The 16,971-nt window shown below is 40.0% G+C and overlaps 1 protein-coding gene across 1 annotated transcript in view; it reads right to left on the bottom strand.

Annotated features, from left to right (window-relative positions):
- Positions 1-16,971, bottom strand: part of pibf1 (progesterone immunomodulatory binding factor 1) — a 141,369-nt gene that overhangs the window by 29,392 nt on the left and 95,006 nt on the right. Inside the window, exon 14 of the mRNA XM_060826525.1 lies at positions 11,754-11,856. Within this exon, the coding sequence (XP_060682508.1) occupies positions 11,754-11,856 (103 nt within the window). The remainder of the gene's footprint in view (positions 1-11,753; positions 11,857-16,971) is intronic.

Genomic DNA, 16,971 nt, shown 5'->3' with positions numbered 1-16,971 from the left:
GAATTTCTGTCTCTTGACGTACAGCAGCCTGGATCCCTTAGACTAATGGTAGGACTGGAGGAATGGTACTAAGGCAAACAGCCTGGTCTGTTTTGCATTTGGCAGCAAACATTAACCAGGCTACAGAAATGTAAATGTTAATGTGAAATGCTGAAGGTAATTTGACCTCTGGCTAATTTTAATGATGTTTGCAAATTTCACATTCCGCAAAACATGCTTCGCTACATATGTAGTTTTTAGATGCCTTTTAAAAAATTAATAATGCAGCCAATTTTTAATAAATTCTGAAAATGATAAGTACCTTTTCACAAACCTTTGGCAAACATAGAAATTGCCTCTGCTAATCTTAGTTTACATCTAAATCTAGATGATTAAATCCAGCCTAATTTGCCCTCTCTTGTTTATAATTGAAAGATCAGAAACAGTAATTTTAAGAATTTTCTTTCCTAAATTTCTTTTGAAGTTAAATTATTGAGTAACAAAAATACTGTGAAAATAAGCACAGACTTATTTTAATTCAATTCAAAAAATTCTTGTTTATGGCAAACCTCAAGAGAATGTAAAATGTTATTTGTGTTTAATTTGTGAATGTTTGGCTCCATGGCAGCATCCGAGGAGCAGGAGAATCGATGTTTCAGGCATAAGCCGTTCTTCATTCCTGAAGAAGGGCTTATGCCTGAAACATCGATTCTCCTGCTCCTCGGATGCTGCCTGGCCTGCTGCGCTTTTCCAGCACCACACTTTTCAACTCTGGTGTCCAGCATCTGCAGTCCTCACTTTCTCCCAATGTTTGGCTCCATTCAGAGAATGGCAGCATGAATGTGCAAATGTATCTTTTACATATGATTATGTTGAAAGATTATTCCAGAGTTTAGTTTTTGATATTTCGTAATTCAGTTAATGACACATATTAATTTGAGGTACATATTTAAGCTTTTGATGTTTCATAACAGAGAGTTCCTGAAAAATGCAAGATTTAGAGCATTTCTGTTTTTCAGTATTGGGGCTCTGCATAGTCCCATTCCCTGCAGTACTACTTGCTGATGACTAGTTTTGCTGCATGCCTTTCTAAAGTATATGTATCCCTTCCAAATCATCTTGGATTATGATCAAATCGGACTTTTGTTATTCTTACTCTATTAGTTCAGCATGCTCTGCTGGGACAGAATGATTGAGATCATGTGAAAGGACCAAACATGTTTAAAACTGTTGGCAAAAGCTTAAAAAATGCATAAAATCTATCATTTATGTTCAGCTTAGAGTAGTATGACACATTTTGGATGAGTATTTTTGCACCAGTTCCCTACTTGGAAAATAAAATAATAATTCAAAATATGCATATTTTTAGAATTCTATAACACTGATGATTCTCAAAAAAAACACATAACTGCGGATGCTGGAAACCAGAAACAAAAACACAAAATTACTGGAAAAACTCAGCAGGTCTGTCACCATCTATGGAGTGAAAGCAGAGTTAATGTTTCAGGTTCAGTTTCCCTTCCTGAGAATTGATGGTTCTCAAGTTGTGCAACTAGCTATACATAATTAACAGCTTCAGCAATTAAACACAAATCAAAAACAGCAAGTTGCAATCCCTGGTAAACTATCAAGTCAGTAATTTTACCACTTGAATTCATCGCAGTTCTGTTTATTTGTCCTTGATCTGTAAAATACTTGGAACAATGTTTTCCTTCATGCTCTGTAAGTTACCCTGAGGTATGAATTCTTAATATTTAGCTATATATATGAAACACAAGCATTAGAGTCAACAATTTTGGGAGAATGGATGTAACAAAGGTAGGGAAAAGATTTCTCATGGCTCATTAGTTCAACAGATATGTCAACAGCTAACTGTAAGGAATCAACAAGTATCAAGGAAGTGAAGAAGCAGGAAAATAATATTCGGTCAGATATGAAAGATTAGAAAAAACATGTGGAAATAAAATTCAAATCTTACCTACTGAACAACTGTTCTGAAGAAAATTTCTCAATATGCTATTTTACCAACATCACTTTGGCACTATGATATAAACAGTTTTATTAAAAATGTAAGCTCCCTCAATATAATCAATTATCACCCCTGTTGGGGTCAATAGCCATTCTGAAAACTGAAATTAAGCTGGAACAGTTGTATTAAAAATTAGCAGTTGCAGAAATAACCTATGTACGTATGTAAGTTAGCTTGCTGAGCTTGAAGGTTTGTTTTCAGATGTTTCGCCACCATAATAGGTAGCATAATCAGTGAGAGTCTCACTGTTACCTCGTATGGTGACAAAACATCTGAAAACAAACCTTCAAGCTCAGTGAGCTAACTTACACACTTATCATCAATTTGAGCTACAAATCTCATCAAAAATCGATAACCTATGTATGTTTAATTTGCAAATATTATAATAAAGCTTTTACCTAGTACAACCATCATCTGAACTTGGAAATGCATAATAAATATCTGAAATTTCCTTTTAATTTAAAACTGTTGGCTTTCAGCCTTGCAGGAATACAACTTGCAGTTAGTTCAGCCAGCAAGTTAGGAAATCACGTATATATCATGCCAAAGGAAGCAATTGATCAAAGATAATAATCTCTGAACCCATTTTTCTCTACAGTTAATAAAACAGAAATTCAAGACACAGGAACTGGTCAATAGTTGAAGTATTTGAGCCCTTGCTTTTTAACTAAATCTTGGTGAAATTCAGTTCCAATTTCTTACAACATGAATTGTTTCATTTACATTTTCAACAGAAACCAAAATGTAGCATTGCAGAGCTATACTTAAATATGAGTGTCCTGGGAATCAGTTTCAGTGATTCAGACCCATTCTTCAGATACTGAAGCAATCCACATCCGCATCAGCATTAGAAAGACCTTGACAATACTCAGGCTTGGACTGATAAGTGGCAAATACCACAGAAGGGCCAGACAATGAGAATCTCCAAGTACAGCAAATCCAACTATCATCCCTTTACATTCAATGGCACTGCCATCACTGAATGCATCACTATCAACATCACGGGGATTACCATTGATGTGAAACTGAACTGCCAAATACAAACTGGGTGCTGGAAATTCTGCAAAGGGTAACTCACCTCTCCTCAAAAACCCATCATCTGGAAAGCACAAGTCAGAAGTGTGATGAAATACTCTCCGTAATCCTAGAAGAGTTCAGCTCCAGGAAGTGAATTTAGAACAAAAAAGCCCACTTGATTAGTACCACATCTAATAGTTGCAACATTCACTTCCTCTACCACTAATGCACAGCGAAAGCAGTGTGTACAATCTACAAAATGCACTTAAGTAATACACTAAAATTCTTTAGATCACACATCACGAATTTAACCTCTATTACCTAAAATGACAAGTGCAGCAGACGAATGAGAACCTGAAAGTATCCCTCCACATAGAAAATAGAACATTACAGCACAGTACAGATCCTTTGGTGCCCAATGTTGCGCCAACTTGTGAAACCAATCTGAAGCCCATCTAACTGACATTATTACATTACAATATGTTTATCCACACATCATATATTAACTATTATCGCATTCCTTCGCTTCCTGTGTCAAAATTCTATGATTCTCTTCCGAACAGTTATGCCTAGACTGTATGGATTGCAGTGATTCAAGGCAGCAAACCATCTTTTCCTGGGCAGTTACGGATGGGCAATAAATGCTGGTTGTGCCAGCAAAGTCCACTTCCTCGAATGAATTAAAAATAAATGATGCACACTGTCAGCATTGACAGTGTGCATGAATGGCTCCACATGGAGACTGAATTGACACTGGCTGGACAGAAAAATGTTGCATCTGCCTGAATTCAACATCTATATTTTTCATTTTCAGTCGCAAAAGTGTGAATCTAGTTTCTGCAGTTATATAAATCTGTCTAATAATGGTAGTAACTTCAGTGAAACAGCTCAAATAATTTTAGTTTTAAAAATATTGAAGAAACAATAGCAACTCAAGCACAAATGAATTCTAGGCTGGTAGTGTAGGTAATTGTGTATGAACTAACTCCTTTCTTAGTAAAGCTCATCATTACTGGGGAGGGCAACTCACCTTTGATGTTGCCAGAGGACAGAAAATCTATGCTCTTCTTCCACTTTAATTATATCTAATAGAAATATAAACAGAGCTAAATTTCTACGCTTCTGAACTAGTTTTACATCTACCATGACTTCAATCTGGTGCCGTTTCCTCTTTTTTGCATGATGTCTGGATATGACTGACATTTCCACAGATGTATTCCATTTTCACTGGAGATGGGATCACTTATGGAAAGTGGCTGCCATGACAACAGTAAAATCTAAATTTCTGATTGAGACATTGTGTACTTGGTTAGCATAGTTTGAATCTTACTGAAATCTGATGGACCTCCTCTGATAACCCAGGAAAGAACGCTCTTGCAATTCATAACAATTTCTTTCAGTTATTTCAGTGGCCTCATCAGCTCATGTCAGCCTATCACCTTTCATGTCAGCCTATCACCTTTGCTCAAAAGCTTGGCTGGATCTGATTGTTTGTTTAGATCTCTGGTAAGTTGTCACTTTGGTTGATTTCAAAGTTTGAACCATGTGCAGAGTCGGAAGTCACATGACACCAGGTTGTAGTCCAACAGGTTTATTTGGAATCACAAGCTTTTGGAGCACTGATCCTTCATCTCACCTGATGAAGCAGCAGTGCTCTGAAATCTTGTGATTTCAAATAAACCTGTTGTACTATAATCTGGTGTCATATGATTTCTGACTTTGTCCACCCAGTCCAATACCAGCATCTCCAAATCATTACATACGCAGAGTGATAGAGGAGTTTTCTGACTTCATGAATGTAATCTGCGACAGAATTACTTGGCAACTGCTTAGTTTCACAGAATCGCATTTTTACTTGTCCCTAATTCGAATCCGGCATCACTCTAATTTCAGAGCAGTCTATCAGACTGGGATCTCTGAAACAACACTGGCAAGACGTCACCTCAAAACCATCTGGTTCCATCATAGTGAGAAAAATATTTACTTCATCCCTTACTTTATTTAAGATAATAGATGAGTAAATGTCCCACACGAGGGCAACGTGCAGGTCATAGTCTCTAATCTGTCCCGTTGATTGAGCTATCCAATTGACCCCACGCTCCTACTTTATCTCTGTTGCCCTCCATTTTATCTCTTTTGAAAGTTATGATAGAACTGTTAGGAGATTACATCATATTTGCAAGTTTAGATTTCAAATTAGTAGCATATGATTGTTGGTAACTTTTATGAAGGGTTTAAAAAAAATATAGTCAGAATCATGACCTAATTCAGTATATGTTATACAGCATGTGACTACAAGCCCCCTGGATTGATAAGAAGATTGATTGTGTGGGAAGGAAGTAAACACTAAAGGCATTAGCTTACTTTTGATTTTGAGTATTCAAGAACTGATTTTAGTATAGAAAACAAGAGTTAAAACCTCTTGGGGCAGCTTTGGAGGATACCCATCTGGAGTCAGAAACAAATACAACTCATGTAGAAAGAAATATAGGACAGTTAAGGGAAAACACAATTACCCAAATGTAAAAGGTAGATGTTTGAAACTGGCAAAACAACAATGTTTGGTTAGAAATCTACAGATTATTAAAAGACGGAGAAAGCCTATGCTTTCATTTTCATCAGCAATCATGAAAGATGATCTCACAATTGTCAGCATAGAATTTGGGAGAAGCAGTTAAGTGGAATCTGAAGTTTTCATATGGAAGGGAATTTATTTTTAATTTGACTCACTGCAAAGGGATGATGCTGGGGAATGGATGAGACTATTTTGATATGTGTTTTACGATTTTGCAAATGGCACTCTATATCGAGACACCTTGTTTTTGTGCAATTTTTTTTATTGTTGAAGACAACTTGTAGCCTTGTGTTCCTATGTTTCGGTGAATGACCACTATGCTCAATAAAACAAAATTATCAAGCCAAATTTCATTCTGACCTGACTTCTTCAGTAGTAATTATAACAATACCACAAAAGAATAGAACTTCAACTTTTAGATCTAGTCTATCCTTTTCCATCACCATTTTAAAACTAATAAAATTATGGTCACTGCCCCCAAAGTGCTCCCCATTGACACCTCAGACATCTCCCTACCTTACTTCTCAAGAGTAGAGCTGAAAATGTGTTGCTGGTTAAAGCACAGCAGGTTAGGCAGCATCCAAGGAACAGGAAATTCGACGTTTCGGGCCAGAGCCCTTCATCAGGAATGAGGAGAATGTGCCAGGCAGGCTAAGATAAAAGGTAGGGAGGAGGGACTTGGGGGAGGGGCGATGGAGATGTGATAGGCGAGGGTGATAGGTTGGAGTGGGGTGGGGGCGGAGAGGTCAGGAAGAAGATTGTAGGTTAGGAGGGCGGTGCTGAGTTGAGGGAACCGACTGAGACAAGGTGGGGGGAGGGGAAATGAGGAAACTGGAGAAATCTGAGTTGCCATGGGCACCCGCATGGGCCCCAGCTATGCCTGTCTAGAAATTTCACCACGGACCCTTCTCAAGAGTAGGTCAAGTTTTGCAACTTTACTGGTAGGCACATTCACGTTCTGAATCAGAAAATTTTTTTGTACACACTTAACAAATTCCTCTCCATCTAAACCCTTAACACTGCGGTAGTCCCAGTCTATGTTTGGAAAGTTAAAATCCCCTACCGTAACAATCCTATTATTCTTACAGATAACTGAAATCCCCTGACAAACCCGTTTCTCAATTTCCTGCTGACTATTAAGGGGTCGATAGTACAATCCCAATAAGGTGATCATCCCTATCTTTTCTCAGTTCCACCCAATTAACTTCCCTGGATGTATTCCCAGGAATATCTTCCCTAAGTAGAGCAGTAAGAGAGAAATCAGGAGGGGAAAAAGGGGACATGAGATAACTTCGGCAAATACGGTTAAGGAGATTCTAAAGGGATTTTATAAATACATTAAGGACAAAAGGGCAACTAGGGAGAGAATAGGGCCCCTCAAAGATCAGCAACGCAGATCCTATGGGGAGGATGTCCTATGTGTGAGGCCGCAGATGGGGGAGATACGAAATGAGTATTTCGCATCAGTGTTTATTGTGGACAAGGACGGAAGATACAGATTGTGGGAAATGGATGGCGGAGACTGAGTGGTGACCTTATAGAGGTTTATAAAATTATGAGGGGCATGGATAGGGTAAATAGGCAAAGTCTTTTCCGTGGGGTTGGGGAGTCCAGAACTAGAGGGCATAGGCTTAGGGTGAGAGGGGAAAGATATAAAAGACACCTAAGGGGCAACTTTTCCACACAGAGGGTGGTGCATATATGGAATGAGCTGCTGTAGGAAATGGTGGAGGCTGGTACAATTACAACATTTAAAAGGCATCTGGATGGGTATATGAATAGGAAGGGTTTAGAGGGAAATGGGCTAAAAGCTGGAAAATGGGACTAGACTCAGTTAGGCTATCTGGGTAGCATGGACGATTTGGACCGAAGGGTCTGTTTCTGTGCTGTACAACTCTATAACTCTATAATCAATGTTCACTACCATTTCAGGTTGTGGGGTTCCGGGCACTGAAATTTATTTATAAAATATCAAAAAAAAGTCTCTTTCCCCACCCTTGGTTTTCTTGCAAAGTATTATAACCATACATATTTAGCCACCTTTGCCAAATAGCAGTGTTTTATTGAAAATAACCAATTCCAACATATTTTACTGAGCACTGTGTTTATACGCTATTACTCTACATTTACCATCTTCAATGTAGTTTCTTTAATGGATAATAAATTCTTTCGTCATCAAAATGCAAAGGAAAACTACACCTAAAGTCTTCTTAACTTATTCATCAAATACCACAATTTGCACTGTCACAGTTTAAACTGTAGAACTCCGAGCCTGCTCTCTTAGCCACAGCATTTATATGGCTCGGCCAGTTCAGTATCTGGTCAATGATAACCCCTTGTATATTGATAATTTGGAAATGAGCAACGATAATACCAGTATACAAGAGGTGATGGTTAGATTTTGGCTTGTTGGAGATAATCATTGCCTGACACTTGTGTGCTGCAAATGTGACTTGCCAGTTATCAGCCCAAACATGGATATTATCCAGGCACCTTACCGTACATTAACGTGGGCTTCTTTAGTTTCTAAAGTGTCATGAAAATTGCAGCTCAATTTCTGTAAACAAATATTTGAAGATGGAGGGAAGATCCTTGCAACAAATGGGAAGTGCTTTCCATTGAAGTAAAATGCATTAATAGTGGTTGAATTCTATTAGTGATTTCTCACATTCATGGCTGGTATAGACAGATGTCTTTCAGGGAACCAAGAAAATGGGGAACGGGCTAGAAAGTGGAGTTGGTACTCAATGATGGAGCAATCTTGATAGGCCATATGATCTATTCCTGCTCTTACCTTCTTGTATCATAACATCAAATGTTAACAGTGGAGGATTTAAATGAGCATGCCAGGATTATTCTAACTGTGACACGTTAATTTGGGGAATATTTAACAACTCTCACACCTATAACAATGTTAAATACACACATGATACGCAACAAAAAAATCATTTTCAAATTTGTACTTGATGAGTTAAATGATGACACTGATTGCATTTTGGGAAGTAAACTAAAACATATTGTATTCACAGTATTAGAACAGAAATGATAAATTTAGTCTAACAAAAAAAAGCAAAATACTGTGGATGCTGAAAATCTGAAAAAGAAATGGAGAATCTTGGAAGAACCCAGGGGGTCTGGCAAGCTTTGAGGCAAATATGATTGTTCTTCAACATTGATTCTATTGTACATGAATTATAACAAATTTTAAAGAGGAACTGTGTAGAGATTTGCAAACCAAATTTAAGGTTGTAAATTAACTGACATTGGTATATTACTCTGTTGAAATAAAGACTTTAATAGGGCTCTCATAGCAGGCAAAAAATAGTTCAGAATCTACAAGATAACTATATTTCAGTGTATCCTGCAAAATAATAAATCCAGGAGGACAGTATCAAGCTGCCAATATATAAATCTCAGAACAAAGTCGAAAGAAACACAGACAATGTGTATATGTCCACAGCTATAAATGACATTGAAAGCTGGTAAGTTTTTTTAAAAAATGCATATTTCTGAGCTTGTCAAAACTTGCTTATTATTTCAAGCAAATACCTTTTCGACTATTAGCTTCATATTAAAAAAAATGTATGACTGAGGAGGATAATTAAAGGGGGAGGGGTAGTGGAGGCAGAAAGAAAAAGAATCAGGGGACCACAAACCAGGAACGAGGACCCGGACTCTAGACCACGGAATGCAATGCAGGAAGAAGTGTTGATTCAATGTGATGGATGTTTAATATTGCTTGCCAAAAAAGAGGGTTATTCTTTGCTAAGTGTTGAGCTTATGTGGGCTGAACTGCATTTGTATAGTTTGGAACGTATCACCTACCATCACCTAATACCATTTCTGGTTGTGGACAGATGTGTAATCTATCAGGCTGATGTTTGGATTAAAATGTAATGGGTAAATGAACAGTATACAAAAAGCAAAGTTAAAACATTATGATTCAAGCCTATATTATTGCTGGACAAACCAAACTGCAGACTTAAAGCTGGCTTGATGGATTTATTTTTAGTTTAAATTAGATAGTTTTATGGTGAAAAACTACCACATAATGCTAATTTTAATCATTAAATAAAAGCTCTATTATGCAAAAGAAATTTAGGAAAAATAGAGTATATCATGTCATCACCATATAAAACAATTTGAAATATTTCAAAACACATGGTAAAATACAATCCCATCTATCCCAACATCACTTTACAATAGCCAAACCCTTGTGTTCCTTTCCATATTTCATCTACAGATTTGACTTACCTGTTCCTTTTGATTCCTGCTCTTAACAGTTTGATAGTCTTTGCCTTGATCAGTCACATAACTGAGCTTAAATTTTCTTAGCTTCAAATAACCCCTTTAGCGTTTTACCCAAACCCTTTTGTTGTGGAACTTTTAAACAAAACTCTAACACTGAGGTAATCTATTTCCTATTTATTCCAAACTAACTCTCTTTTCCAGGGGAAACTGTTTCTTACATCTAACTTCAACTAGGACTGTGAATGGAAGCCAAAAGCGTTATAAGCTGTGAACTTGTTGCCTGAGGAAAAATAAAATCTGCGAAGCCAAAAGCAAAATAATAGTTTTCAATGTTTATCTGCCCCATTGTAGAAATCACACAATGCAAATAAGTTCCCATTAACAATCCAAGAACTTGCAGTCTATTTCACTCTGTTTATTAAAACGTAACACAGCTCCATAAAGTCTGACAAGATTCAATTCCTTACAGTGTGGAAACAGGCCCTTCAGCCCAATCAGTCCACACTGACCCTCTGAAGAGTAACCCACCCAGACCCATTTCCCTCTGACAAATGCATCTAACACTACGGACAATTTAGCATGGCCAATTCACCTGACCTGCACATCTTTGGACTGTGGGAGGAAACCGGATCACCTGGAGGAAACCCATGCAGACATGGGGAGAATGTGCAAACTCCACACAGACAGTTGCCTGAGGTTGGAATCAAACCTGGGACCCTGCTGCTGTGAGACGGCAGCAGTGGTAACCACTGAGCCACCGTGCCCCCCCCCGCCCCACCAAAAAACCTCCAAAAACACTGATCACAATCCACAAGCTCAAAATTTAAACTCAAAAATAAATGATATTCACATATACATAAATCACATACGTTGCATCACAAAAGTAAGTATAAGCCTGTCTCAATTTTTTAAGCAGTAGATGCTCCTCCCATGTCATCTCTCAATCAGTTCTTGGAACACAGACTCTTGCTTCTCATGATGAAAGACTTGAATGAAGCCACACATTCAAGCCAATCTATTCTCAACTAATTATTGAACTTAGCACACATCAAATCTCGGCATAACACTTTCTGTCAAACAATAATTGGTCCTGTTCCTGTAGACAAATAACTCATATCTCTAACTTATTTCAATCAAAACACTTTTCCTACAAAAAGCTCGGGAGATCACAAACAAGATTTATGCTTACAGGATAGGTTGAGTCAGTGATTAGAGTCAAGAGTATGGTGCTGGAAAAATGCAGCAAGTCAGGCAGCATCTGAGGAGCAGGAAAATTGACGTTTTGGGCGAAGGGCTTTTGGCATAGATTCTGCCTGAGCTACTGTGTTTTTCCACACTATCAATTCTAATCTCCAGCATCTGCAGTCCTTTTGCCTGATTCAGTGATTAGTGTTGAATACTTTGAATGACCTACTAGGTGGATTTTAATCCAGATATGAAACCACTAACCGAGCCATGCACAGAAGGATATTAGGCAAAAGTGTGTACTGCAAATGCTGGAGATTAGATTCAAGATTGTGGTGCTGGAAAAGCACAATAGGACAGGCAGCATCCGAGGAACAGGAAAATCAACGTTTCGGGCAATAGTCCTTGATTAGGAATGAGGCTGGGAACCTCAGGGGTGGACAGATAAATGGGAGGAGCCACATTCCCCCCAGCTCCACCTCCTTCTCATTTATCTCACCACCCCAAGGCTCCTAACCTCATTCCTGATGAAGGGTTTTTGTACTCAAGAATATTGTCAACTGTGTATATTCTCAGCCCTGATCTGAGGTACAAATATCTACCAGTCTACAATATAATATGCCTACAAATTGTAGAAACAGCAAGTTGTAATTGACGTTCGTTCAGTATTAACAATCTGTTGGGTACAAAATGATTCATTTTTGTCACATAATTTACCTCTTGACTTAATTCATGAGCATGGACCTTCTGACAATCTAAGTCTCTTCGAAGGAGTGAATTTTGCTTTTCCAGTTGTAACAACCTTCTTGCTAGATGAACACTGTGAAGAAAAACAGTGCAATAGCAATTAATAGACTGAAGCACATTTTTTTGATGAGAGTTGCAGTCACAGATTCCATTTTGTTGCTACTAAGAAATTTGCATATTATGATCCAAGCATTATGTGATTGAAAGGAGTAGGAAACTACATTTTTGACCAGTATCAGCTTCAGTCTTTCAAATAGCTTGCATTTGTTCAATGATGTCAGATTCGGCAGAATATCTACCTCTTAGAGAAGATTTTAGAAGGGGTTAAAGGCAAAGCACTGGATACTGGAATTCCATAACTAAAACAAAAAATGCAGGAGAAACTTAGCAGGTCTGGTAGCATCTATGGAGAAAGAATCAGAATTAATGTTTCAAGTGCAGTATGATTCTTCTTCAGAATAGTTCATTATGCAAAGGTGAAAATGTGTTGCTGGTTAAAGCACAGCAGGTTAGGTAGCATCCAAGGAATAGGAAATTCGACGTTTCGGGCATAAGCCTTTCATCATAAGCCCTTACCATTATGCAAAGGTAACTTGTACTGGTTGAACTGAGTGTATGCAATCATTACTGCTACTTACCATGTTCAGCCTACAGAAATCAAAGCTACTTAATATACTGTGTGAAGCCTTGGTGATCTATTCTCCTCAACACCTCTTCTTTGCACTTGTCAATTTAATTTCCAAAGTTGCTTTAGGAAGGTTCAACACCACTTTTAAGAATTGCATTACAATATTCATTTGCAATGCACTGACCTGAACATTTTTCAAATTTCACAAAAAAAATCCACAACTGAAACATCAATCTATCTCCACTTTTTAGAGATGAAGTCAATTTATCCAACGTTAAAAAAATTCTGTTGAATATTATATTCAAATGAATATTCACAGTGATGACATTTCTGCTCAGTGAACCATATCAAACCACACAGATCATTTTGTAAATATGTCAATTGCTGAATGGCAGACTTTGTAAATGTATAATGTAAAGAAACATGCCTTTACAAATATAATAGCATTTCCAACAATTAAAAATAGCTATTCTGATTAACTGGAAATCAAATCCCATACCTCATTCAGTAATGCTAATCTTACTATTGAAAGTAAATCAGAATAAAATAAATCATTAATTTATGGCCACACATTGGGAAATCTGCCACTAAATACAGCATGTAAAGGCAACAATTTGAATGGCATACTATTGACAATACAGAAGGTTATGTTTAGTTTAGCGTTTCATTTGTACTTTGCTTAAAAGGCAGGAAAAGACCTGCTCAAGAACAAATCCATATTTTGCAAGGTTATAAATATTCACCAAATTATCTTACATGGAGTAATACATTAACTTTATTTCAGGAACTACAGAAATGCACACACTTAGAACTGATCTCTGAAAAGCAAAAGTAATTTGAACAAAGTTTCTAATATGGGTAAAGAACTTTCAAAATTACCCTTGCATTTCTTTTTATGGAAATTAATTCAGAAAAAAAATGTATTTACTCATTTAGATTAGTAAATACTTATACCACACATTAGAATACTGACCTTCAAGTGTAGATGCCATTTTCTGAACTTACATTCCGCAAAATGTTGTCATTTAAAGTACTGCATGCAAAGGGAGCAGTCAGAGGAATGATTGTTTGATATGTCTTTTCCTCCAACAAAATTGTTTTTCATTAGTCTTATGCTTGATTTTTTAGAAAATAAATGCATGAAATCACAAAATATTTTGCGGTGGAGGATGAAAGATTAACAACCATCGTCTTCGTCACACAGAAGTGGCATGATGACATACTTTGTGCCTCTATAATGTATGTCTGCAAATGCAAAAGTATACGAGCATCATCTTTTCATGCTGCTTGTGTCCTTCTAATAAGAGTCAGCATTTTGGTTAACATAGTTGCTATCATTTTCTAACAATATTGATGTGCTAATCCTAAAATCCTAATTTTATAAAATAATTTGTCACCATGCTAAACGGGACAGACTTTGTACAAATCTCATACCTCAAGATTGAACATCCATGAGTCACTGTGGGCCATCAGCAGCAACAGAATCATATTCAAACAAAATATACAGCCTCACGGCCGTGCAGTATCCCCTACTCCACCATTACCGTTAAACCTAGAGACCAACCCTGGTTCAATGAAGAGTGCAGGAGGACAAGCCAAGAGCAGCACTAAGCATACTTAAAATGAATTGTCAACCTGGTGAAGCTAGAAACAGGACTACATGCATGCCTAACAGCACAAGCAGCAAGAGATGGACAGAACTAAATGCTTCCACAACCAACAGATCACATCTAAACTCTGTAGTCCTACCACAACCATAGCAGTGAACAACCAAACAAATCACTGGAGGTGGAGGCTCCACTAATATCACCATCCTCAATGACAGGAGCCTAGCACATCAGTAGAAAAGACAAAGTTGCAAATGCTTCAGCTATCTTTGTACAAATCTTGTACCTCAAGATTGAACATCCATGAGTCACTGAGGGCCATCAGCAGCAACAGAATCATACTCAAACAAAGTTGGCGGCACTGTGACACAATCACAGTGGTTAGCACTGCTGCTTCACAGCGCCAGAGACCCGGGTTCAATTCCCGCCTCAGGCGACTGACTGTGTGGAGTTTGCACATTCTCCCTATGTCTGCGTGGGTTTCCTCCGGGTGCTCCGGTTTCCTCCCACAGTCCAAAAATGTGCGGGTTAGGTGAATTGGCCATGCTAAATTACCCGTAGTGTTAGGTGTAGGGGTAAATGTAGGGGAATGGGTCTGGGTGGGTGCGCTTCGGTGGGTTGGTGTGGGCTTGTTGGGTCGAAGGGCCTGTTGCCACACTCTAAGTAATCTAATCTAATCTTCAGCCAGTAGTGGTACCTGAATATGCAAAAGTGAGGACTGCAGATGCTGGAAATCAGAGTCTAGATTAGAGTGGTGCTGGAAAAGCACAAGAGGTCAGGCAGCATCCAAGGAGCAGGAAAAATGATGTTTCGGGCAAAAGCCCTTCATCGGGGTTGAATGCAGGGAGCCTCCAGGGTTGAGAGATAATTGGGAGGAGGGTGGGGTCGGGAGAAGGTAGCAAAGAGTACAATGGGTGGATAGGGGTGGGGATGAAGGTGATAGGTCAGAGAGGAGGGTGGAATGGATAGGTGGGAAGGAAGAGTGGCAGGTAGGACTGGTCATGAGGATGGTGCTGAGCTGGAAGGTTGGAACTGGGGTAAGGTGGGGTGACGGGAAAAGAGGGAACTGGTGAAGTCTACATTGGTACCCTGGGGTTGAAGTGTTGTGAGGCGGAAGATGAGGTGTTCTTCCTCCAGGCATCGGGTGGTGAGGGAGTGGCGGTGGAGGAGATCCAGGACCTGCATGTCCTTGGCAGAGTGGGAGGGGGAGTTGAAATGTTGGGCCGGGGGCGGTGGGGTTGATCGTTGCGGGTGTTCCAGAGATGTTCCCTAAAACGCTCTGCGAGAAGGCGTCCAGTCTTCCCAATGGAGAGGAGACTGCATCGGGAGCAACGGATACATTGGTAGATATGCAGGTGACACTTTGATGGATGTGGAAGGCTCCTTTGGGGCATAGGATGGAGGTGAGGGGGGACGTGTAGGTGCAGGTTTTGCAATTCCGGTGGTGGCAGGGTAAGGTGCCAGGAGGGAAGGGTAGGTTGTCGGCGGGGCGAGGACCTGACCAGGTAGTCATGGAGGGAACAGTCTTTGTGGAAAGCGGAAAGGGTTGGGGATGGAAATATATCCTTGGTGGTGGGGTCCGTTTAGAGGTGGTGGAAATGTCGGCAGATGATGCGGTTTACACGAAGGTTGGTAGGGTGGAAGGTCAGGACAGGGGAGTTAGATTACTTAGATTAGATTACTTACAGTGTGGAAACAGGCCCTTCGGCCCAACAAGTCCACAGTGACCCGCCGAAGCGCACCCACCCAGACCCGTTCCCCTACATTTACCCCTTCACCTAACTCTATGGGCAATTTAGCATGGCCAATTCACCTAACCTGCACATTTTTGGACTGTGGGAGGAAACCGGAGCACCCAGAGGAAACCCACGCAGACAGAGGGAGAATGTGCAAACTCCACACAGTCAGTCGCCTGAGGTGGGAATTGAACCCGGGTCTCTAGCGCTGTGAGACAGGTCCTCGCCCCGCCGACAACCTACCCTTCCCTCCTGGCACCTTACCCTGCCACCACCGGAATTGCAAAACCTGCACCTACACGTCCCCCCTCACCTCCATCCTATGCCCCAAAGGAGCCTTCCACATCCATCAAAGTGTCACCTGCATATCTACCAATGTATCCGTTGCTCCCGATGCAGTCTCCTCTCCATTGGGAAGACTGGACGCCTTCTCACAGAGCGCTTTAGGGAACATCTCTGCCATCGTGCCGCCCACCAAGGTTCTGTCCCCTTTATGGTTGGAAGGGTGGGGTTTGAGGGCAGAGGTGCGGGATGTGGATGAGATGCGTTGGACACCTTCAACCATGTGGGAAGGGAAATTGCGGTCTTTAAAGAAGGCCATCTGGTGTGTTCTGTGGTGGAATTGGTCCTCCTGGGAGCAGATAGGGCAGAGGTGGAGGAATTGGGAATATGGGATAGCATTTTTGCAGGATGTAAGTTGGGAAGAGGTGTAATTCAGGTAGCTGTGGGAGTCGGTGGGTTTGTAAAAGATGTCAGTGTCAAGTCGGTCGTCATTGATGGAGCTGGAGAGATCAAGCAAGGGGAGGGAGGTGTCAGGGATGGTCCAGGTGAATTTAAGGTCAGGGTGGAATGTGTTGGCGAAGTTGATGAATTGCTGAACCTCCTCGCGGGAGTACAAGGTGGAGCCGATGCAGCCATCAATGTAGCGGAGGAAGAGGTGGGGAGTGGTGCCGGTGTAATTACGGAAGATATTCTGTTCTACATAGCCGAAAAAGGGACAGGCATAGCTGGGGCCCATACGGCTGCCCATGGCTACCCCTTTGGTCTGGAGGAAGTGGGAGGATTCAAAGGAGAAATTGTAAAGGGTGAGGACCAATTTAGCCAAACGAATGAGTGTGTCACTGGAAGGGTACTGTTAGGAGAGGAAGAAACAGAGGGCTTGGAGGCCCTGGTCATGGCAGATGGATGTGAGGAGGATTGGATGTCGATGGTGAAGA

Source organism: Hemiscyllium ocellatum, chromosome 6, assembly GCF_020745735.1.
Source record: "Hemiscyllium ocellatum isolate sHemOce1 chromosome 6, sHemOce1.pat.X.cur, whole genome shotgun sequence".
Classification (NCBI taxonomy): Eukaryota; Metazoa; Chordata; class Chondrichthyes; order Orectolobiformes; family Hemiscylliidae; genus Hemiscyllium; species Hemiscyllium ocellatum.
Note: the sequence above shows the minus strand (reverse complement) of the source record. Positions and strands in the feature narration are given on the sequence as shown.